At 40.3% G+C, this 26,213-nt stretch overlaps 1 protein-coding gene across 3 annotated transcripts in view; it reads left to right on the top strand.

The window, feature by feature from the left end:
• AKAP6 (A-kinase anchoring protein 6) overlaps positions 1–26,213 on the top strand; it is a 487,918-nt gene that overhangs the window by 206,405 nt on the left and 255,300 nt on the right. For all 3 annotated transcript variants that reach the window (XM_070427710.1, XM_070427731.1, XM_070427721.1), the window contains exon 4: positions 624–2,384. In XM_070427710.1, coding sequence (XP_070283811.1) covers positions 624–2,384 — 1,761 coding nt within the window. The remainder of the gene's footprint in view (positions 1–623; positions 2,385–26,213) is intronic.

Genomic DNA, 26,213 nt, shown 5'->3' on the forward strand with positions numbered 1-26,213 from the left:
ATAAAGTTTTGATACTGAATAATTTTCTCCAGGAGTTTGTGTGTTTACCTGAGAAAGGGTGGGGAGAAATAGAAGCTAGTCTTGAACTGCTTTTGTTATATGCAAATTCATGTTTCACCTTCCTGGGATTTGTGAATATATATTTAACATGACAGACTTAGTACACTTTAGAAATACTTATTGAGCATCTACTATGAGTTAGCCAGTTGTGGTAGGTGATGGAGTGATAGCAATAAGCAAAAGAGACATTCATGGAGACGTTATTCCTACATTGATTTGTTCCCAGGAATTTTATTACATCATTTAAAAAATGTTTATTAACTGAATAATACAATATTTTAAGATAGAACATTAAGGCAAGAATGGATATTTTGGGGTTGACCTTGACCATTTCTATCAAAGCTTTATTCTCTAGATTAAAGAAAGATCTTTGAATATTTAAGAACAGGATATTATATAAAGTAATGCGATAATTGATTAATATGCCATTCTGTATGCCAAACCAGAAGTAACGGAGACTGATGCATTTTGACCTTAGCAGCCTCTGCTGAGATTTCATTTGAACAGCAGCTGAGTGTAATTGATGTTCCATTTACTGAAACCACTGCCGTTGTCTGTTTCAGGGCCGGCTCGATTCTCTAACGGAAGTGGATGACTCAGGACAGCTAACTATCAAATGCTCTCAAAATTACTTGTCTCTGGATTGTGGAATTACTGCATTTGAACTGTCTGACTATAGTCCAAGTGAGGATTTGCTCGGTGGCCTGGGTGACGTGAGCCAGGTCAAAAGCAAACCCTTTGACTCTTGGAGCTACGGTGAGATGGAGAAGGAGTTCCCTGAGCTTATCCGAAGTGTGGGGTTACTGACGGTGGCCACTGACCCCATCGCTTCCAACTGCAGCGAAGCAGTGAGTGAGGGGGCATCTCAAGGTTCTCTCTCAGCAGATGACAAAGGTGGGTGTGAAGAAAACAAGGCTCCCGCAGTCGAGGAGCAACCAGGCTCAAAGCAGGGCATGTCATCTCCAGTGGAAGCTCTGACAAATACTGCCCAGTCCTTTTCTAAGACCTCGAAGCAAGAATCCAATTCTCCCTCCCAACCTGGAGCAAAGAACCAACAGCCTCTTCCCTGTGAGAACACAACTCCCAAGCGATCCATCAGAGATTGCTTTAATTATAACGAGGACTCCCCAACACAGCCCACATTGCCAAAAAGAGGGCTTTTCCTTAAAGAGGACGCTTTTAAGAATAACCTGAGAGGTGCTGACGGAAAGAGGCCGATGGTTGATCTCAAGCCCGAGATGAGCAGAAGCACCCCTTCCCTGGTGGATCCTCCTGACAGATCCAAGCTCTGCCTGGTGTTGCAGGCGTCCTACCCCAGCAGCCCTTCGGCCGCCAGCCAGTCCTACGAGTGTCTGCACAAGATGGGGGGTGGGAATCTTGAAAACACAGTCAAAAGTCACATTAAAGAAATCTCCTCCAGCCTGGGAAGGCTCAACAACTGCCACAAAGAGAAACCTCGACTTAAAAAGCCACATAAGAGCCCAGAAGAGGTGCCTCCGTGCCAAACCCCTAAAGCGGGAACTGGTTCGGGCAAGCAAACCGAAATCACCAGGAGCTCCAGAGTGCCGAACGGAATTCCCTCTTGTACTTCCAAGGCCGTGGAGGGGCCAGAAACCGATTCTGCTTCTACATCCTCCCTTGAGCCGTGTCCTCAGAGCAGTTGGAATGCCAAATTACCAGCGCAGTCAGAAACATCCAGTTCCCCACCGTTTACTCAAAGCAGCGGATCTCCTGTTGGCTCGGACAGTGTCATGTCTCCGGTACCCCTTCTTTTAAAACACAAAAGCAAAAAAAGTTACTCCTCCTCCCCAAGTCACGTCTCAAGGAATGGTCAGGTTGTGGAGGCCTGGTATGGCTCTGACGAGTACCTGGCACTGCCCTCTCACCTTAAGCAGACAGAAGTATTAGCTTTGAAGTTGGAAAACTTAACGAAGCTTCTGCCTCCAAAACCCAGAGGGGAAACCATTCAGAATATCGATGACTGGGAACTGTCTGAAATGAATTCAGATTCTGAGATCTATCCAACGTACCATGTCAAGAAGAAGCGTACAAGGCTAGGCAGGGTGTCTCCCAGTTCATCCAGTGACATAGCCTCTTCGCTGGGGGAGAGCATTGAGTCTGGGCCCCTGAGTGACATTCTTTCTGACGAGGAGCTGTGTATGCCTCTCTCTGGCATGAAAAAATACATGGATGAGAAGTCAGAGAGAGCTTCATCTTCTGAGAAAAATGACAGCCATTCTGCCAAAAAATCTGCTTTAATTCAGAAACTTATGCAAGATATTCAACACCAAGACAACTATGAAGCCATATGGGAAAAAATAGAGGTAAGTTAGTCTAATTAATCTGAGTGATTTCTTACCTTACCTGATTTTTGAAAGTAATGCTGGAAAAAGTTCAACTCTCTCCACTCATATAAAATGTGTTGCTATTTTTGGTAAACATAACTGATTCCCCAAAGACAGAAAAAGCACATGATCACTGCACTGTGACAGAGTATGTGTCATTGAGAACAGCCCTTGTCAATGTATTAGCTTGATGTACCCCTACCTGGTATAGAATTCTTGTTTGTAGTGCCCAAGCCTAACACAGCTCCTGATGAATGGTGGGACCCTGTGGATGGAATACAGAATAAAGTAGAGCAGTAGCTGTGCAAACACCCATGTCTCAGGAATATGTGAATAGAATATTCCAGTTGCCCTCAGTGCTTTTTCACTTGTTTGTTCTAACTCCAGAATAGCTTCCACAACTCCATTGTTAACTTCCTGTAGAAATAGACCAGATATTTTTTGGAAACTTTGTTTTGCTTCAGTCTTTCTCCTCTTTGAGGCCCTTGGCTAATAACCATGCTACCTATACTCTGTACCACCCATGGGCTCTGAGACGGGGACTTGATATTTTCGGTAAATAGGTACATCAAAATCCTCAGGACTGAGCTTTATACTATAGGATGTGATTTAAGACTGGATAAAAGTATAGAGTAATTCCCCTTATCCACAGAGGATCCATTCCAAGACACCTAGTGGATACATGAAACCAGAGACAGTATTGAACCTATCTATATACTACATTTTTTCTCTACATACATACATACATACCTATGATAAAGTTTAATTTATAACTTAGGCACAGTAAATAATAACTAACAATAAAATAGAAAAATTATAACAGTATACTGTTCTAAAAGCTATATGAATGTGGACTTTTTCTCTTAAACTATCTTATTATAACTATCTCTTACTTGCAGTAAATGGCTTAGTGTCACTCATATTAGGGGGCCTCTTGCTGGCGTGTTGGTATAGGCTCAACGTTTTCTACTGCAACACATTGCTGTCAATTGGAAAATGCTTTTTGTTCATATCTCCTACCCACAAATTTCATATTTTTTTCCATATTAACTAAGCACTTATCACACACTGGAGCCATAACTTTTGCAGTTGAAGGTGCAACAGCAAAACAAGCATGGGTTTCTTTTTCCTTCTCCCCAATCTCATGGATAGAAGATGTGTTCTTACTATAAATTTCAGTAACCCAGCATATGATTTTTCTACCTTTATTATTAAGTAGAGAACTTTTACCTTTTTACCTAAAGAAAGAAGTTTAGGGTTTCTCTTTGGCATATCTGGATTGCCAGCATCACTACTCTTGTGCTTTGGGGCCATTATTAAGTAAAATAGGGGCACTGTGATACCATGACAGTCAATTTGATGACCTAGACAGCTACTATGTGACTAATGGACGAGTAGCGCATTACAAGGTAGATACACTGGACAAAGGGATGATTCACATCCTGGGCATGATGGAGTGAGATTTCATTATGCTACTCAGAACAGTGTGCAATCTAAAGCTTATGAATTGTTTATTTCTGGAATTTTCCATTTAATATTTTGGGACTACATTTGACTGTGGATAACTGAAACCATGGAGAGTAAAATCGTGGGTAAGGGGGGACTGCTGTAGTACATATGGACAGAAAAACCTGTAGAAAGAAAATGAAGGTACATTTAAAAAAGAGGGGAAGTTAATAGCAATATATAATAATAGCATATTAATAATTGTTTTTACAAAGTATTTATTTGTCAAATCCTCACAACAACCCTAATATTAACACCATTTTATGGATGAGAGATCAGGCAGTCTGCTCTGGAACCCATGGTATAATTAAATGCTCCCATGCCCTCCTTAAGGAAGTGATCAATACGTGCTGCATATATATACTACAATATTGTAGAGAAGAAATAATATCAGTGGAGCTGGGAAGTTAGAGAGAAGGAAGGTGGGTATTTCAGGTAGGGAGAGTATAAACTGAAACACAGAGGTAAGAATTGGGAATGAGCATGATATGGGGGAACATAGCAAGCTGTTCTGACTGGAAGGCTGTGATCAGAAAGCAATGGAAGTTTCCATACATTTGATAGATCCAGTTGCTGCAAGGCCCCGGTGGCCAAACTAAGGCAATTAGAATTTGTTCAGTGGGTGGGCATCCAGGGCAACTTCTTTGAAAGGCACTGAGAGTAGTAATATAACCCACAAATAACTAATGCTTCTTGGACTCTTATTTTGTGCTTGAATCTGTGCTAAGAGCTTTATATGTCACTAGAAGCCCGGTGCATGAATTCATGCACGGGTAGGGTCCCTCAGCCTGGCCGGCTATCAGGGGCTGATCGGGGCTATCTCTCCCAGTCCTGATTGGGGCTGATCGCCAGGGGGAGGGACCACAGGAGGTTGGTCGGCTATGGGAGCACACTGACCACCAGGGGGTAGCTCCTGCATTGAGCGTCTGCCCCCTGGTGGTCAGTACGCATCATAGCTACCGTCTGGTCATCCAGTCATAATGGTCACTTAGGCTTTTATATATATAGATATGCTACTTAAGTCCTGGGAAGTAGGCATTTTTCAGACAAAGAAGCTTAGGCAGAACATAGGAAACCTGCTGATGGCCTCACAGCTAGTAAGTGCAGAGCCTGGATTTGAACCCAGAGCCAGCATACTTCAAGCAGCGTAGGCCATGGCCTGCCATAGCCTGTCTGATTGGCTATGACACTTCTCCTCTATGACACCATTCCTCTATAACAACGCTGCTCTATGACATCCTCCTCTATGAAACCTTCCTCTATGACACCCTCCTCTATGACACTCCTCCTTTATGACACCATTCCTCTATAACAACCCTGCTGTATGACACCCAACTCTCTGACACCCTCCTCTATGACAACCTTCTCTATGACACATTCCACTATGACACCCTCCTCTATGACACCTTCCTCTATGACACTCCTCCTCTATGACATCATTCCACTATAACAATCCTGCTCTATGACACCCACCTCTATGACACCCTCCTCTATGAACCCCTTCCTCTATGACACCCTTCCTCTATGACACCCTCCTCTAGGACACCCTTCCTCTATAACAACCCTGCTCTACGACACCCTCCTCTATGACGACCTCCTCTATGACACCCTACTTTATGACACCCTCCTCTATGACACTCCTCCTCTATGACAACCTCCTCTATAACAACCCTCCCCTATGACAACCCACCTCTATGACACTCCTCCTCTATCACACCCAACTCTATCACACCCTCCTCTGTGACACTGTGCTCTATGACACCATCCTTTTTGAGACTCCTCCTCTATGACCCCCTTCCTCTATGACAAATTCCTCTATGACACCCTCCTCTATGAAACCCTTCCTGTATAACAACCCTGCTATATGACACCCTCCTATATGACGCCCTCCTCTAAGACACCCTCCTCTATGACACCCTCGTCTATGACACCCTCCTCTATGACACCCTTCTCTATGACACTCTCCTCTATGACACTCCTCCTGTATGACACCATAACTCTATAACCATCCTGCTCTATGACACCCACCTCTGACACCTTCCTCTATGAAACCCTTCCTCTATAACAACCTTGCTCTATGACATCCTCCTCTATGACACCCCTCCTCTATCACTCCCTCCTCTATGACACTGTCCTCTATGACACTCTTCTATGACACCCTCCTCTATCACAACCCTTCTCTATGACATCCTCCTCTATGAAACCCTCCTCTATGACACTTTTCCTCTATGACACCCTCCTCTATGATGCCCTCCTCTGAAACCCTCCTCTATGACAGCCTTCCTCTATAACAAATACTCTCTATGACAACCGTCCTCTATGACACCCTCCTCTATGATGCCCTCCTCTGAAACCCTCCTCCATGACAGCCTTCCTCTATAACAAATATTCTCTATGACAACCGTCCTCTATGACACCCTCCTCTATGATACCCCTCCTCTATAACACCCTCCTCTATGACGGCCTCTTGACACCCATGCTCTATGACACTACTCCTCTATGACACTCCTCTTTGTACCACTCCTCTATCATACCCCACCTCAAAATATCTTCTTTCCTTATATTATTTGGTACATTATGCTTGATCACTTTCTCATAGAACAGTAATTTTTAATATCAAAGATCTAGGAAATATTGTTCCCATGAGGTGGTGGGAATTTCCTGAAAAAGTCAGGCTACCACACCATGTTGGGGCGGCCATTGCAAAGGACCTGGTGGGTGCTCTGAATGCATATCACTGTAAATATGAAATCACAGCAGACTTGACTGTTATGTTGGAAAAGAAAATTATAAACCAAAGAGAAGCAGAGGGAAGAAATTAATGAAAATAGAATGGATATATTGAGTTAGAAAATAATAGAATAAAAAGAACTAAATGCTTTTTTTGTGGAAAAAGAATTAATTGCTAACTAACTTAATCTAGAAAAAGGGAGGAAATTGTAAAAATACAAGTAAGAAATATTATAAGTAAAAAACTACCAAATATAAGCAAACTAAAAGAACCATAAAAGACTACTTTGCTAAACTCAAACAAATGCATTTGAAAACGTAAATGAATGGACAATTTTTTGAGGAAAGTATACCTAAATTATATATAATTTAAAATAAATATACCAAGACCCCAGCAAAAGAGAAATGTTCTATAGGAGAAAAATGAGGAAAGTTGACAAAGAGCCTCATCTCCTAAAAAGTACCAGGTCCCACTGGTTTTCCATATAGGGTTTCCACCAAATTTCAAAGAACAGAAAATCCCAATGTAATGTAAGCTATGCCAGAATGTCAAAATAGAATGAAATCTTCCAAGCTTTCTGATGTGCGCAATAACAAATACAACCAAGGCTTCAAAACTAAAGTCACAAACCATCACTTATGAACATTGAAGTAAAAATCCTAAATTAAATACTAATAGACTGTTGAGAGTTTAGCTAAACTATTCCATGGTATATTTGTCTTGGCATCCCTTTGTTTGGCCTAGTGGCCTTCAGCGATTTTAAATGGACACTAGCCTCTTCATGGAAGCTCATGCCCTAGGTAGCAAGATAGCCTCAAGGTCACATGCAAAGGGAATTTTCTGATATAAGGCCCCCAACAGCCCTTGTGATTAGCAGTCTCTTCTGCCTCCCAGCACCTGTGTGCCTTATGCTTTAGGTAAAACCCCATTGGTAAAACCCTACTCTTTGGTTTGAATTGATCAATCAGGCCACAGCTTGGGAACCAGAAAGCACTCCACCCATGGACCCTAAAGAAGGCATATGCCCAGGTTCTGCCTCTCACGGTCTGTACTCTGCCTTCAACTCCACATGTGGCTCCTCGAGGTATGTTGTGTCCTTCCTCCAGGACCTCTGAATAACAAACATCTCTATTTCACTTCCTCTTGTGGTCTCTTGTTGAACTGTGGCTCATCATCTAGCATCTGTGCTCCACTGAACAAAAGTTAATTTCATGAATTCATAACATACACAGAACCCAAGACATCAAAAAACAATGCATCCCAATCACGTGGAGTTTATGCTAGGAATAGAGACAGTTCAACATGCGGAGACACATGAATATAATTTACCATATTAATAAATTTAAGAAGAGAAATCATAACACAACATCCATTCTTGATAAAAAAAATTCAGTGATAGCTCTCGCTGGTTTGGCTCAATGGATAGAGCATCGAACTATGGATTGAAGGGTCCGGGGTTTGATTCCAGTCAAGGGCACATGCCAGGGTTGCAGGTTCAATCCCCAGTAGGGGGTGTGCAGGAGGCAGCCGATCAATGATTCTCTCTCATCATTGATATTTCTATCTCTCTATCCCTCTCCCTTCCTCTCTGAAATCAATAAGAATATATTTTTAAAAATTCAGTGATATAAGAATACTTCCTTCACATATAACAGTTGACCTACCCTTTCCAAGAGTTTGCATTATGCTGAAGAGAGAAATAAGTACAAGTAGCATCTTCAGTTGTCAAGAACAAGACAAAGATACAAAGATTTAACTCTTATTTAACTTTGCACTAGAAGTAGTAGCCTATATAATTAGATTAGAAAAAGAAACTAGGACTAAAAATACTTGTAGATGATATGGTACATACTCAAAAGGAAAAATAACTAAAAACTACTGAAATAATGAATTTAGAAGATAAAGTAGAAAAATTATACAGACTTCAGTAACTCAAATTTACAAACAATAGCCAGATTGAAGATATAATTTGAAGATATAATGGAAAAACATATCCCATTTACAATAGCAATAAAAATAATAAAATAAACACTAATCAATTTAAGAAATGTGAAAGTCACTTATAAAACTCTTTAAAATGTTTCCAAAGAAAACCTGAGCAAATGAAAAGGCATACTGTGTTCTTGAATTGTATATATTTAACATGATCTTAATATAAGCATTAACAGTTTTTCCCTCTTAGAATGAGACAGATATCTACATCCAAGATTCTGTGCTGGGCTTTAGGAAGACTGCAAACATAAGTCAAACAAAACTTGCCCTAGACCATGTTGCTTGGGACCTCATGATCTGGTTGATAATTTGTGTTTACAGCTATTAAAATACTCCAAAAAAAAATCTATGTATACTGAGACTCGGAAAAGGCAACTGTATTTAGCAACAAAGACATTACTACGGATCTTTGAGAAAGCAGATTCCATAGAGTAGGGAGGCTAAAAACTAGTCTGCATGTCTTAACAAAAGCCACTCATTTCGGTGCCAAAAGAAAGCAACAGAATTTCTCGTCTAATTACAGGAAGCTGAACTGATAGAAAAATTCATCTCCTGCTCCAAACACATAGATAAACTGGATAAAATACATGTACACACACACACACACACACACACACACACACACATAGCCAAATTCAGAACAAGAAAAGGAAATCCTGAGGCATCATAAAGAGGAAATGTAAAGTCAGAATGTTGTGTTGGCATAACGCTGAATTTCTTAAAGAGGTACCAGTCCCTAATAAATCCTGCTGGGGTGAGATCTGAATGCAATTTTAATACAGTCTACAATTGAGACTACAGCCATCCCGTCCCCAGCTGAAAGGGAGCTGGACCTGAGGGGTTTTCTCAGCATAAAGCTGGAAGCTTTACGAACTGGTGAGGAGCTACTCAATTGGTGGTGTCTTAAAAAACTGAAATGTTAACATAAAACGTGGTCAAACACTGGGGAAATCTGTAGGATCCCGAAAAGGCAAATTCACAATTTTCCCCTAAGTACTCTTGAACCCAGGGCAAGTGGGTCTCTCCAATGAAAGAACTCCTGCTAAACTAACTCGCACTCCAAAATTGCAAAGCGTGGGAGAAATGCCTCACCTTTAGCCAGTGCCAGCACTCACACCAAAGGAGTCCACACCCAAAACATCAGATAAGAGGCCAATCTGACACAGACTTTCAAAAACGATTCCTAAAATGTTTACAAAGATACAGGAAAGAGTGGAGGTGGCGGGGGGGGGGGGGGGGGGGGGGGGGGTGGGGGGGGGGTGGGGGATAAAAACAAAATCAGAAAAGAAACTGGGCATCAGGGAGACAGACGGCTGGTTCCAATGAAGGTTTCTGTAAGATGTGAGTCACACCTGCATGCCCTAGGCCAAAATGGAAAAACAATAAATAGTTGGGAAAAATGAACACTTATTAGGAGCTAATTATGTACCAGGGACTATCCTAAAATGTAACTTTCACATACAATCCCCACAACAACTGCCCTGTGGAGTAAGCTCCTTATTGCCCATTTTTTAACTGGACCTCAGGGGATTTAACTTTTCCAAAGTCACACAACTGGAATTGGAACCCCAAATTAGGAAAGAGGGGGACACTAACTATAGCTTCTAAAGAAAATGTGTAAAATTGAGGGGCTAATATCGCCCAAGAAGGGAGAATTAAAGAAAGTTGATTTTAAAAGAAGATAGATACCACCTCAGAGCTCGCACTCTGAGAAAAAGAAATATTTTGAGATGAAGCAGGAAAGGAAACAATGATCTGACTTCAATTTATTGAGCATGTGCTTTCTAAAAAAGGATATTTGCCACAAGTAATTACTGTGAAAGGGGAGCTTTCCTGGTTTCAAAGGTTTTTAATCATGAAGTGGTATTGGACAATGTAATTATTTCCACAGGCTGGAAAACAGACTTGTCACCGAACTATACTAGTAACTGGATTCGACCACAAAGAAAATGGTATGCATTGCTGATACTCGTGGTCACTAATTTTATTGGAATAACACCAACGTATATATTAATAATGATGTGCCATTCTATGAGAGGCACTGAAACATAACGTAGGAGACACAATTTTATGCTCACTTTTGTTCTCAGAGGTGGGTGACCTTGGGCCCGGGCTGTGGTCTCCCCTTCACAGAAGGTGGGGGAAGAAGTCTTGGATCTTGGTGCACTTCTGAGTCCAAATTCCACTTTACTCAAGCCTCCTTCTGCTTACAAGGCTGGTCACCCCAAATGTTCTGGAGGCAATGATGAGCTCAATTTTCTCTTAATGATCTCAAAACATTTTAAAGATAAATTTGCAATAAGTTCCTCTTCTACTACTAAACCACAGTAATTTTGAGCCAAAAGTAGTCAATGATGGTGAACAGTAATTCTACCCAGGGAGGAAAATGAATCACAGAAAAATTCCTTAGAGCAGCGCTTTTCAACCTGTGGGTCGCGACCCCTTTGGCGGTCGAACGACCCTTTCACAGGGGTCGCCTAAGACCATCCTGCATATCAGATATTTATATTACAATTCATAACAGTAGCAACATTACAGTTATGAAGTAGCAACAAAAATAATTTTATGGTTGGGTCACAACATGAGGAACTGTATTTAAAGGGCCAGAAGGTTGAGAACCACTGCCTTAGAGGGTTTCTAGTTTAACTTCGTCAGCTTAGGGATAAGGATCTGAGGTGCAGAGATGGACAGTAATATGGGCACTGACACCCTCCTCTATGACACCCTCCTCTATGACACCCTCCTCTATGACACCCATCCTCTATGACACCCATCCTCTATAACAACCCTGCTCTATGACATCCTCCTGTATGTAAAACCTTGGCCTAGAATCCATGTAACTGGTCGAATCCAGTTACTAGTATAGTTCGGTGACAAGTTTGTTTTCCAGCCTGTGGAAATAATTACATTGTCAAATACCACTTTATGATTAAAAATCTTTGAAACTAGGAAAGCTCCCCTTTCACAGTAATTACTTGTAGCAAATATCCTTTTTTAGAAAGCACAAACCTTGGCCTAGAACCCATGTATTCCAGTTCCTCAGCTAGGCAAGGCTCCATACCATGCTGATGAGAATCAGGCCAGTTTAATAATGGCAGAAATACACACACACACACACACACACACACACACACACACACACACACAGGTTGAGCGAATGGTGCCGAGAAAAATACATTTGCATTAATGAGGACAGCAGAAGTGCAGTGGTGGTTACCCGTCAAACACCCCTCCTCAGCCCTTCCCTCTTTCTTCCAAAACCTGGAAACACTAGCTTCTAGAGCAGCTGGGGAAAGAGTGAAGAAACAGCATATCTGAGACACAATTTCATTTAAACATTTGTGAAAGTCACCAAGCTAGTCAGCATAGTCAGAAGAAAGCAGAGGACCCTGGCCAGAGGTCTGTTTCCCAGAAGATGGGAAATCTTAAATGATTTCAACCACAATAAATATTTTACCAGTCAGGACCAAACCTTGTCAGAAACCCATGACCGCCTTTAAAATGGAATGCTTAGCTGTCTTGGAAGAGAATCTTGGACTCCAGGTCTTATTCCATCACAGGTCTCCCTCTATCATGAATTCCCTGTAGCATCATGGGTAAGTCACTTCACATCTCCAAGCCTCAGTTTCCTCACCTATAAAATTGGGGCCAAAAAACTCTCAGTTCAACCAACCTCTGAGTTGGGAATATAATAAAAGCCTAATATGCTAAGTATCTGGTCGTCTGTTCAACCAATCAAAGTGTAATATGCTAATGATATGCTAAGGCTGCTCAACTGCTCGCTATGACATGCACTTACCACCAGGGGGCAGACAGTAGACCACTCGCTATGATGTGCACTGACTACCAGGGGGCAGACGCTCCAAACGGTAGGTTAGCTTGCTGCTGGGGTCTGGCCAATCGGGACTGAGTGAGATGGGCCGGACACACCTTAGAGCCCTCCCTCGATCCCTGCCTGGCTGGCCAACCTCCCACTTCCCTCCCCAGCCCTGATCATGTACCAGTGGGGTCCCTCAGCCTGGCCTGTGCCCTCTCACAATCCAGGCTGAGGGACACTCCCACCCCCTGAGTGCACAAATTTTATGCACTGGGCCTCTAGTATAGTCAATAATATTGTAATAACTATGTAGTATGGTGTCAGATGGGCGCTAGATGTGTCAGGGTGATCACTTCATAAGTTATATAAATGTCTAATCATTATGTTGTATCCTGAAACTAACATAATATTGTATGTCAACTGTAATGGAAAAATAAAATAAATCATAAAAAATAAAATAAAAGCAATGAAAAGAAAGGGAAAGACATTTGGATCAGATGGAATTAAAGAGAATGATGAAAAATTCAGTTAGGGTGATATCTGGATACATGTGATATATGTAATGGGTTGGCAAACTATAGATTAGGGCCAAATCTGGCCCAGATGTCTAATTTCTTAAATAGTGTTTTATTGGAACACAGCTGTGCTCATCACCTATGGCTGCTTTTGTGCTGCAATGACGAAGCTGAGTGGTTGTGACAGAGACCAATGACTTGCAAAGCCCAATATATTTACTGTCTGGTCCTCTATAGAACAAATTTGCTGATCTCGCTCTAGGGTGAGGAGGAAGGAAGGGAAATAATTTCTGCTCAGCATATACTATGTACCAAGTTCTGAAGTAGGTTCTTGCATCCAATTTATATGACAACCCTATGGAAGAGCTACTACTGGTCCTGTTTTACAGAAGTTGAATCTAAGGCTCCAATGCTAATGACTTGCACAGGGTCACTCTGGGTTAAACATGAGAGCTGGAATTCCACCTGGGATATCAGAGCTGACTTGGTTGTCTCCTAGAGATATAGCCAAATGCCAGGGAATTTAGATAACAATCCCATATGTAGACAAAGTCTATTTAGAAAACCCAGAAACCACTGCTAGATTAGTAGATGAACAGTCAACTGCTTCCTCATGACCTGACACAGACATGAGCTGCCTGGAAAGTAGCCACTTGTCTGAGGTGGGTAATTATTTTTGACAAGTTGACAGCTGTATGATTCCTAAAGGGGGCCGGCAGAGTGCAGTGCAGTACAGTGCCACCTCAGTGAAGCATTTCAAGAGATCTGTCCTTTGAGATATAGTGCAAGGTTTATTTCTCATAACATGGGCTTCCTGCTGACACTAAGTTCTGAAAATTCATCCTGTAAGACATGACTCCCTCAGGCTGGACTCATTGGTACCCAGTTGATGGATGCATGACACAGCTGATCCCTTTTCTCCCCAGTGATATAAATCTCTTTAAATGCCAGATTACGGCATTTCAATTTATAGTTCAATGACTCAGCTGTTGTTAGAATTTTATCTCAGAGACATCTATAACCCAATTTTAAAAACTTCTTTGGAGCCAGCTAAGGATGTCCTGTCACATAAGTTATTTCAGATTCAGTGCAGCAAATGCTTAGCTAATTGCTTGTTCTTTGTAAGTAGGCTATATAAAATTCCATTCAAATCTGTGGTGACAGCCCCAGGGCAGCCACCATCGCTGCTACCTCGCGGTGGAGCTGGGAAGTGGTTGTAACACTAGGGCAACATGCATGCAGCAGAGGTGTGGTCTGGGATTAATTTAGCACTGATTTCTGTACTTCTTTTCCAGACAGGACCCATCCTATCTTTTGCCCTCATGTTGACACGTCGATAATACCACATTGATGGTGGCAGTCATTAAAGAAATACCATGTTGTCCTGAGTTCTCTTTTCTTTTCATTTTTTCATTGTGGTAACAAACAAACAAACATATAACATGAAATTTGCCATTTTAACCATTTTAAAGCATACAGTTTAGTAATGTTAACTATAGTCACATCACTGTGAAACTGTTCTCTAGAACATTTTCATCTTGCAAATCTGAAACTCTATACCCATTAAACACAACTGCTCTCCCCTCCTCTGCCCCACCCCTGGAAACCATTCTACTTTCTGTTTGACTGCTTCACATGCCTCAAATAGGTGGAATCATGTAGTATTTGTCTTTTTGTGACTGGCTTATTTTACTTAGCATAATGTCTTCATGCTTATCCATGTTTTAGCATATGACAAGATTGCCTTTCTCTTTAAGGCTGAATAATATTCCACTGTATGTATATACCACATTTTGTTTATCCATTCATCTGTGGATGAATATTTGGCTTGCTTCCCTCTTGGCTATTGTAAATACTGCTACTCTGAACATGGATGTGCAAATATCTCTTCAAGACCCTGTTTTAAATTATTTTGGTTAAATACTCAGAAATGGGATTGCTGGATCCTATGGTAGTTTTCTTTTTAATTGTTTGAGGAATCTCCATACTGTTTTCCATAGTGGTTCTTCCATTTTACAATTCCATCAAGAGTGTATAAACATTCCCATTTCTCCACATCCTTACCAACATTTGTTATTTTCTGTTTGGGTTTCTTTCTTTCTTTTTGATAGTAGCCATCCTAATGAGTGATAGATATCTCATTGTGGTTTCCATTTGAATTTCACTGATAATCGTGATTAGTGATGTGGAGCATCTTTTTATATGCTTATTGGCCATTTGATATAATCTTTGGATAAATGACTATTCAAGTTATTTTAAAATTGGGTTATTTGAGTTTTTATTGTTGAGTTGTAGGAGTTGTTTTTATATCTGTATATTAAATATATATATATATATATATATATATATATATATATATATATATGATTTGCAAATATTTTCTCCCATCCCACAGGTTACCTTTTCATTCTGCTTATTGTGTCTTTTGATGCACAAAAATTTTAAAGCATGATCTAGTACCACTTGCCTATTTTTGCTTTTGTTTCCTGTGATTGGTGTCATGTCCAAAGTCATGGAGCGTTTCCTCTGTGTTTTCTTCTAGGAGTTTTATAGTTTTAGGTCTGTAAATTACATTTTATTTTATCTCAGGGTGATTACCTTTTATGTGTTAAAGATCTCCCTCCAGGCTTTTTGTAGGATAGGATACAGCTTTATAGAATTTGTCTCTTAAAACAAACAAACAAACAAACAAACAGAAAACACTTGGCAATTCTTTACTTGATTTGTGATTTGAATAAGTCCCATTGAAACACAGCTGTATCTTTTTTTTATTCACCCCAAACTAACTTACAATCAAGGTCTGCTATTAATTCAGTTCTCACTTGCCTTTGATATTTCTTTTCTACCAACCATGTGCCAATCTTTCTAGTGTTGGTGGAGTGGTGGTCTGCATCTCGGCGTTGATAATGATCTCTTAAGAGCATCCAGTCAGATAGGAAGCATTTTAAGGTTATTAGATACCACTGTTCTCACTGGCATTTCATTTCGTACATGCTTTTGCCTTATGCTTACCTTTTCTTTCACAGCTGTAACTTCCTCTTATCTCTGACTTCTCTTCTTTACATTTTCTCTCCCATTCATTCTCCTTTACTTTTCTTCTGGATGATATAGTTTTCACTCTATTTTCTTTTTAAAACACCCTTCCCCAAGAGTATCTTCCACTTTCTCCCTCTAATGTTGTCCTAGAGGATCGCAGATTCCAGATATGAGAACGCCATAAGTTGGCTCTCCATCTCCATTCAAACTTGAACTATTGATCTTTTGGTGGATTTCTTAGACTTAGAAATATGTATTCAGAGAGTTGAGGAATTGTTTAGAAGTAAGAATAAAAAAAAACAAGAATTTAGTTTAAATATATAGAAAAAGCAGATTCTTAAAGAATTGGGCAAGCTTAACTTTGTAATTAAAAGTCAAAGATCCAGTCCTAAAGGATCACACATTGAGCATGAGTTGATAGTGCAGATGATTATTCAAGAAGAGATATAATAGCAGAATGCTGTAGGAACTCAGAATACTTTCTTTATTTATGCTATGTACAATGTAGAGATTATGAAAGAGATAACAACACAATTCTAGGCTCTGTGCTTACTAAATAATATTCTGTAAGTGCCCAGTGGAAAGTCATACAGTGGGAGAACAGAGGAAGGAAGAGAATAGCAAATGTAGCTAGACCAAGAATCCCAGAGGAGGGACTATTTGAACTGAGCCTTTAAGGAGAATTTAGATAGCAGAAATGAGGAGGTAGAATGTTAACAACAGAAGCTTTAGCATGAGCTAAGGTTGAGGGCAAGAATATTCAAGGTATATTTGGGAAATAGTAAAGAGATGCTGGGCATTTGGCATATAGGCTTAACCTGTATAAACAAAAAAAAACTTAAAATACCATAAGATAGAAGACTTTTTCTCTCTCACATAACAAGGGCTAGGCAGACAGCCTGGGGAAGGTGGAGGCCATCTAGGGATCCAGGTACCTTCTGCCTGTTACTCTTACAGTGTGGCTCACCAATACTCGTCTTTGTTCCAGCTCACTCAGAGAGGGAAGAGGGAGTACCCAGCTTTCTCCTTAAAGATAGGGCTTGGACATTGTCCACAGCACTCCTGCTTGTATCCCATTGGCCCAGGCTTTGTCATATGGCATCACCTCATGGTAAAAGGAGTTTGGGAAATGAACTCCTAGGCATGAACATTGGGAGGGAGATGTCTCTTAAGCCACCTGGTAGTTAGAATGGAGTTTGTTGAAGGGAAGGGGCATATAAACTTAGAAAGAAAGAATAGGGCCAAAATATGATGGCTTTTGAATTTCAAGTATTTGCACAACACAAACACAGAATAAATACCTATCTAATGAATGCATGAATAAATGAGTGAGTGAAATGTTATCATCCAGTTTGAACTTTATCCCCTAGACCAGTGGTCGGCAAACTGCAGCTCGGCAAACCGCGGCTCGCGAGCCACATGCGGCTCTGTGGCCCTTCCACAAAATACCGGCTCTTCCACAAAATACCGACTTCTGTGCATGGACCACGAAGTTTCAGTCGCACTGTACGTGCATGCCCGCACGTGGTATTTTGTGGGTCTAGGGCCGTGGTTGGCAAACAGTGGCTCGCGAGCCACATGTGGCTCTTTGGCCCCTTGAATGTGGCTCTTCCTAAGCCTTAGGAGTACCCTAATTAAGTTAATAACAATGTACCTACCTATATAGTTTAAATTTAAAAAATTTGGCTCTCAAAAGAAATTTCAATCGTTGTACTGTTGATATTTGGCTCTCTTGACTAATGAGTTTGCCGACCACTGCCCTAGACTAAGAGTTACAAACTAAAATGACTCTAAGAGGGTCCGACAGGTAATATAAATGTCACATGGTACAGCCAGGTGTAAGTGGGGAGTGGGAGGGGCTGAACAACTGGAGAGTAAGCGCCATGTCTAATAGCCACTATTCAGCGCCAGGTGACTGCTGCACAGAATGTGGGCCCTGTGTGGCAAGATCTTGCAGTTTTTAAAAAGAAGTAGGAAATCTTGGTTTTATGTGACATTTCCCAAATCTTTAATGTTTGGTCTGAATAATTTTGAAAAACCGGCCAAATAAAACACAGCTATAAGGTAGATTTGGCCTCCAAGTCACTAAGTTGCAATCTTAGTGAACATGAGAAACTACTTCAGATCTTGGCCCAGAGAGCTGGTCGTTGAAAGGAGGTTAATCTGGCCATGCGGTGCTGGATACACCCCCAGCCAAGTGGTTCTGGATGGTGGCTGCACATTACAATCACGGGGAGGATTTGAAAAATCCTCACCTCGGGCTCCACTGCAGACCAGTTCAGTCAGGCTCTAGACAGGCGGGCATTTTATAAAGCTGCTCAGGCAATTGTGATGTGCTGTCAAGGTTGGGAGCTAATGCTCTGAGGCTAATTTTGAAGGTTATTGCAATGCCTGCACATGTGGTAAAAGGGTCTCAACTGTGGTTTTAGAAGCGGACCGAGCAAAGAAAGAGACAGAGGTGAAAGACTTTTTAAAGACAAATTGATGAAAAGTTGCGGCTTTTTAAAAATCAGAGTGGAAGAAGGGTGTCAAAAGAGTTGAGATTTCAAGCTGAGATTTGGGGGCTGGGAAATGTAAGGAATTTAATATGATGATGAACAGGGGAAAAATAAATGTTATCTTATATGCAAATGCTGTGGCCATATCCAAGTTGAGAATTTTAAAGCCACATAACATTAAAAAAAAAAAAATAAGGCTACACAATTATTTTAAAAGGATAATCTTTTGTGTATATTTTATTTGTTGCAAGCCAGGAAAAAACCTGTGAATTAACATTACTAATAGATTTGTTTATACAGTGTGACAAGGTCATTGCTCAGGGTTGAGGGAGAAGAACCATAGGAATCCAAAGCAAATTCCTTCCTGGTTAACACACTAGGAATGTCTGTCCTGCATCAGATTGGTCTGTAGTCTCAGCTGGGTCTTGAGACTTTATCAATGATGATTTACCACCACCTTGAGGCTGCATCCTGTTACTGCATCCAGTTTTTGGCTTCTGAAATATATAGGGAAGCTGCATTCTTTAGTTGGCAGGTTTAAACATTAAGATGAAAATAGTTGTTTGTTATGTTATTTTATTGGGATGGAAGGGCTATACAATTAAATAATGTTTTGTTGCATCAGGATGATGACTGTGCCTAACCACATATGACAGCAAATATTTCTGTAATGAAAACCAAAAGAGGACTCAACTCAGTGTTGCATTTTCAAATTTAATTAAAAAATAATGTTTAGATCATTAGTGAATTCTCCTTTATACTTAAGTCTAAAGTAATGACTTTGCATTAGTGGTAGGATATTTTGAAAAGATAACAATTAAAAAAACAAAACTTTGACATTTATTGCTCGCTTTTAAGTATATGTCAATAAGCAAGATGCTAAGAGGTTTCTTTACTTAACACATTATCAAGAAAAAAATTCCTCTTTGATTCAGACCCTCTTATTTTATCCCCATTTTACCATTGAGGACAAAGATTCATAAGGCAGTTAGTAATTTATTCAAGAGTACAGGTCTTGAAGACAGGAACTTTGGGCTCAGTTCACAATCCCCCATTTTTTAGTTGTGAAAACTTGAATAAGTCCCTCAAAGGTTACTGTTTAAATCTCCCAGTCTTTAAATGGAATATTAATTATGTTTGTTATGCCAATGCAGAGATTGTTGTATGAAATTACAAAGAACAAAAGACTATGTAAGTACTAGTTTTTTGGTGACTTTTTCTATGAATCCAGGGTCTTAGTGTCAACAATAGTAGAAATAACTAGAATAAGAACGTTAAATCTGCCTCTAGGTAGCATTGTGACCTTGGAAACTTAACTTCCCAAACCTATGCTTTTAAAAAGAAAAATTAATGAAGAAACTGAATTGGATGACCTCTAAGACACTTTTCAGTTCTGAAGTTTTGTAAGAGACTTTGTGGCATAGCTAAGAAAAGAACCATTTTTTTTTCTATAAAATATTCACTGGAATATATCACTTCAATGTGGTTGGCTTTCTGTCCTATGGAATTCTGGGTGAATTCCTCTTAGAAGATCCTAATGGTGAGTGTGAAGCTGTGACATCAGTGAGCCTGCAGGTATGAAACTATTCATGCTGCATTGTAGCACTGTAACATGAGGAGAACCAGGCATCCTAGAGGAATGTGTAGCCTGGCTGGTGTTTGTAAGATGCCAGGAGACCAAAGATAATGGTGACAGTAAACAAATGAGTAGCCAAGTAAGAATTATATATGGTTTAGCCTGGATTTATAGCAAATATGGCCTGCTAAATGAAGCAGATCCGAAGCATTCTTGTTGGCAGATTTGCCATTGTGATGTCTTGAAATTACCTGTCAGCACTGCTGTTTGTGCTCTGTTCAGATAGCAGGGCAAAAATCATTCCAAGAGAGTAGGTTCTGCATCAAGGTCACTCATGATGTCAGACCATGCCTGAGGCTGTGGATCTTACCATAGAACGATCGTTGGCCTGGAGTCTGCCTGGTGAATAAGCAACTTCACCAGGAAAGGTGCTGCCTGTGATCTGAGGCCCAGTGCTTTCCATCTTTCAGATAGATGAGGCTTCAAGCCTTACTTTTTAGGAAGCTAATGGCTCTATCATTTGTCTTCCTTAGTTATCTAGGAATAAAGGAAGCTATTTTCTTTTTTAATGCTTTTAAGATAATCAAACTGGAAAGGTGTCACTTGTAGGTGGTGCTCTGATATTTCTGGATTTGTCTATAGACTATTCAGTACTACTCACTTGAGAAAGGTGAGAGAGAGAGAGAGAGAGAGAGAGAGAGAAAGAGAGAGAGAGAGACAGCAGGAGGAGAGAAAGGTGTAGTCACAATTGGCAGTCTAGTACTCTTCTTATTTTGTGCTACCTGAGCCCATTACCTTATACAAATAAATCTGATAACTTGCATTAATAAAAATATTTTTGTTTTATTTTTTATAGCGTAGAGAAGACTATTTGTACCTTCCAAAATAAAGTTTCTTTACATACTTTTTCCTTATCCTATCCTTATTGCATCTCTGGTTCTGTTGCTTGATGCATGCCATTGTGTTTAAGAGACTACAGTTGACCCCTGAACAATACAGGTTTGAAATACATGGGCACACTTACATGCAGATTTGTTGTTGTTAATCCTCACCAAAGGAGTTTTTTTCCATTGCTTTTCAGAGAGGGTGGAAGGGAGAGAGGGAGAGTAGGAGGGGGGAAGAGAGAGAGAGAGAGAGAGAGAGAGAGAGAGAGAGAGAGAGAGGCATTGATGTGAGAGAGACACATTGACTGGTTGCCTGCCTCCCAGGTGGGAATCAAACCTGCAACCCTTTGGTGTGCCAGCTGATGCTCTAACCACTGAGCACATGGCCATGGCCAGATATTTTTTCTACAAACATACAGTCAGCCCTCTGTACCCCAGGCTTTGTATCTTAAGATTCAACAAACTGTGGAAAATACTGTTTTCAACAGTATTTTTGATCTGTGGTTGGAAATCTGTGGATGCGGATGTGGATTTTTGACTGCATGGAGGTCAGCACCCCTAACCCTCACATTGCTCAAAGGTCAACTGTATTAACTGGTCTCCTTAATGGGATACAGGGTCCATGAAAAGTCATATTGTGCCCCCTCTTGTCTCCAGACACACTTTTCTATAAGGGAAATACGGCCAGAAAGAACTCTAAGACTAGCTTTGTTCAAGGTACCAAAAATAGGAATATTCAGAAAAGTAGTGGATGGAACTCTACCACAAAGGAGAAGGTACAAGTGACAGGAACAGATTTTTGGAGACAAATGTATTAATGGGTGAGGGGCTTTTATGGAGCTGAATGGTGGTGGAGCATGCAGCTTTCCAAGCCATATTGCCTAAGCCCTAGTGCCCTTCACCAATTATCATATGTTATCCTGAGCAAGTGACTCAACCTCTGTGTGCCCCAGTTTCCTCCCCTGCAAAATAGGGTTAAAAGCGTATCTTCCACATAGAGTTGTTGTGATGATTAAATGTGTTAAAACATGTAAAGTGCTTAGAATAGTACCTGGCATGTGGTAAGCATTTAGTAAAGGTTTGTTCAAGGTACCAAACCTTTAGCTCCAGTTATCATTGTTGGCATTATTACTAACCTGGGAGCAGAGGGGCTGGGCCATAGCAGCTCCTTATATCTGTATACATGTCTCTGGCATTTTGGAATCAAATGCCATCACCCTGTTTTCTCCTCCCACCTACAGCCACCTTGGTCAGTATGAAGCCTCAGCCTCCTCCATGACCCACAATAGTTAAGATCACCTTTCCCATTTCATGGGCCCTGTGGTGGTTGCCCTACATCCCTGCATCCTCTTCTCTGTGAGACTCTGGGCCTCCTGCCCTGACTGATGATTCTAATGTTGGTTTAGAGATAATTCTCTAATCGGCCCAATAGTTTAGTTAAGGCACTTTTTTGACATTTAGAAAGTATTTATATAAGGGAATTTAGGCTACAAATGTCTGTTCAAAAAAAAATTACAAGCAACCTTCAAGTTTATAATATTGTCATACAACAACCTTATAAATAATATGTACTTATTTATAATTTGTATTTACTTTTATTATTATATTTATAATTATCCTATATAATAAAAGGCTAATATGCAAATGAATGGCGGAATGACAGGTCGCTATGATGCACACTGACCACCAGGGGGCAGATGCTCAACACAGGAGCTGCCCCTTGGTGGTCAGTGCACTCCCACAGGGGGAGCACAGCTCAGCCAGAAGCCCTGAGCTGGCTCATGGCTGGCAAGTGCAGCAGTGGTGGTGGGAGCCTCTCCCACCTCTGCACTCGGACATCCCCTGAGGGCTCCCAGACTGCGAGAGGGTGCAGGCTGGGCTGAGGGACACCCCCCCATCCAAGTGTACGAATTTTGTGCACCGGGCCTCTAGTGTACTTATAAATAATAATCCCACAGCACTCTTTAACCAGAGTGAAGGTCATTTCTAAGTATTCTGGGAAGTAAAAGGAAGGGTCTCCTATAAGTTTAGAATTGTCCTTTAAACCCCTGACTGCTAAAGATGGAAACATTTAAAAAGTGGGTTAGAAAGGCAGCACATTGTGGGTTGGGTGATCTGTTGGGAGGGAAGTATACAGTTGATTTGCTGCAGCTGAAAGAATGCCAGGTTTTTCACTATTTTTTAAAAAAATAGTTATTTTTATAATAGTGTGTGATATGTTAAGATTTAATAGATTATTACTGTTATATATAAATAACTTAACAAATATTTTTTAAATTGCTAAAATGAGTATTCATAGTTATAATTCATAGAAACAAAAATTCTGTGGGGCCCTTAATAATTCTTAATAGTCTATAGGAATCTTAACACACATTTTGAGAACATAATAACATGTCACAGTTTGATGATATCACCATGCTCTGAACTCTGTAAATGAAGAATTTAGGTCATTTATATCTGAGTTCCAGGCCATAATACACTATCTGATATGAAGCAAGCTCTCAATAAATAATTTATGAATAAAGGACCTAATATACATGTGTGCATATGTATACACCCATGGAGTTTGAACAAAAAAGACAATTTCATCTTTACTTCAGCTAGCCTAATGCTATCCAACCTAGGTAGTATATATAATTAACTAAACTAATAGTACTCTTAAATTTTATATTGCTCTTAAAAACTATATCTTTTTGAATTATAGAAATTTTGTCCAAAGGATGCCCAAGAGTACTTTAAAGTGAACATTTAGAGCTCTATACTTGAGGACAAAACACCTGAGATCTTTTGGCTCAGCTGCCTATTGGTTTTGTTTTATCTGTGAAGTAGTCTTTCTGAGCCTCAGTTTCCTTATCTGTAAAATGGGGGGGCGGGCATTGAAGGAGATAGGCTCTAAGGGCCTTCTAATCTGCATGGGAACTCTTCTTCTTTTCTCTTTCACAGGCAGATGTATTTCAATACTATTTCCTGTCTTCTTGGCTCTAATGATAGGACAGCAGCTGTGTTGTTCTTGGCCTTTACTGACTTTGCCCTGAAGTACTCTGGTAGAAAGCTGGCTATTTTATTGCTCATTCAGCATGATAAACTCTCTACATGGAATTCCAATTTTTTCTAAAAATATTAACTTGGTATAACTAAGAAACTATATGGTCCCTAGAAATAATTTAGAATGTTTAGGTAAACAACTCAGCAATCCCAGATAACCTTTTTAATAACCTTAGCATTCTACAAATCCCATCTAACCACATGCATTCTTGTTTTAGGTATTTGATTTACAAGGAGGTCTTACTAAACAGGAAAGTATTTAGATGTAATCTAAACACAAGACTCTAACAACATTTCAGCTCTGCCCTTCAGTGTTAAGGAGTCAGTGTTATGGGCAGGTTGGGAAATGTTTATTAAAAGTGATTGTTATCCCCAATAAGGTTGTAGGAGACTCAGCTCAATTTATCCATTCTATATGACACTGAGTTCAGAAAAGAATTTCCCTCCTGGTCAGCTTTAGATAATACCATCCTCTGCCCTTTTTGCTTTCTCTTTCCAACTGACAGCCTTTATTCTGGAACAATTATTTATTTATTAATTATTAAATTGATTGGTGTGACATTGGTTAACATGAACATATAGGTTTCTGGTGTGTGTTCCTATGTTACAAGTTCTGTATATTGCACAGTGTGCCCACCACCCAAAGTCAAATCTTCTCCTGTCACCTTATATATTTTTATATTCTAAAGACATCCCACTCAACCTTTAGAAAAGAGCTAAGTATTTCAGAAAACATTTCAGTCTTTTTTGAGTTTTTTTGTGGAATCAGAATTAAAACTGTTTTAAAACATTTCATTTTCTCTTCAGTCTTTATTCAAAATTTCTTACCACCTCACACATGTCCATATCCTTTCTTCTGTTAGTTGTATTGGATTGGATTTTGTCTGTAGGAATGTCAGTAAATGTGTGAGGTGGTAGAGGCCCTGGGTCTTGGTGGCACATGAAGCACATAGATATGTGGTCAGGAAATGTAGAGTGCCCTAAGGAGCTATTGTGTAAAACTCCAGATGGATCATTCTGTATAGGAACTCTGTGCCTAAGAATTAAGCAAAAATGGGAGATTAAATATATGTTGGTATATCTATAATAATGAAAGGGTAAAATGCTAATTAGACCAGACATCTTTTCAGATGTCATTCCAGACAAAGCTGGGGCCGGAGGGAAGTCCAGGTCCCGGGTGCCAGAGGGAAGCCGGTGCCGGCAGCCGGGGAAAGGAAGGCCTACTCTGTAAAAGGACCATAATCAGTACCACTTCACAGACTTGTGGTGGCAACACAGTGTCTACTTCCTGTTGTATGTGTCCCCATTCCCCTGTTAGAGAAATAGTATTTAATTTCAGTTTGGCCTGAAAATTATGTAATTCTATAAAAAACTATGCCTAGGCTTTCAACTCTATAAGTCAGAGATCAGATCTCCTTTTGTACTATATCGTTGTTACCTGGTCTTCTATCTGGTGCAAGAAGGCTCTTCTTTTATTCCTGCTACACATGACCGCCTTGCCAGCCCTCAGCTGGTTAACATACATTTGAGGATTAGATTATATTAAATTTACATCTGAGTCTTGGAAATAGCCACACTCTCATGGCAGGTTAAGAATAAGAATCTCCCCACGATCTATATTTATTCACGTGAGCTTTGTTGTAGGAGAGAACTAGGTAGGAAAATAAGTGAAATAATGGGTATTCTTGTTTTGTTTTGTTTTATTAATCCTCACCCAGGATATTTTTTCCATTGATTTTTAGAAAGAGTAGAATAGAGGGAGGGGGAAAAAGAGAGAGAGAAACATCAATTGGTTGCCTCCCACAAACAGGGCCCGCAACCCAGGTACCTGCCTCTGGCTGGGAATTTAAACTGCAACCTTCCAGTACACAGACAGGCACTCTACCACTGAGCCATACTGGCCAGGATAAAATAATGGGTATTCTTAACCTGCCATGAGAGTGTGGCTATTTCCAAGACTCACATGTAAATTTAATATAATCTAATCCTCAAATGTATGTTAACCAGCTGAGGGCTCTAGCAAATTATTTTTCGCAAACCTCCAAGTGTACATGTGCATGCACTGTGACTGTGTTGCTTGGTCTTTAAGTAGATTGATGCTTTAAGAAGTGTAAAAGTAAGATCTTTTTAAAGCACCTCAATAGGGAACTTTCAACATGCAAATGATTTGCAAGTGGGAAGTGTACTGCCAAATGGTGGTAGCAGAGC

This window comes from Myotis yumanensis, unplaced genomic scaffold (assembly GCF_028538775.1).
Source record: "Myotis yumanensis isolate MYYU_CA2020_CCGP unplaced genomic scaffold, mMyoYum1.0.hap1 SCAF_1, whole genome shotgun sequence".
NCBI lineage: Eukaryota > Metazoa > Chordata > Mammalia > Chiroptera > Vespertilionidae > Myotis > Myotis yumanensis.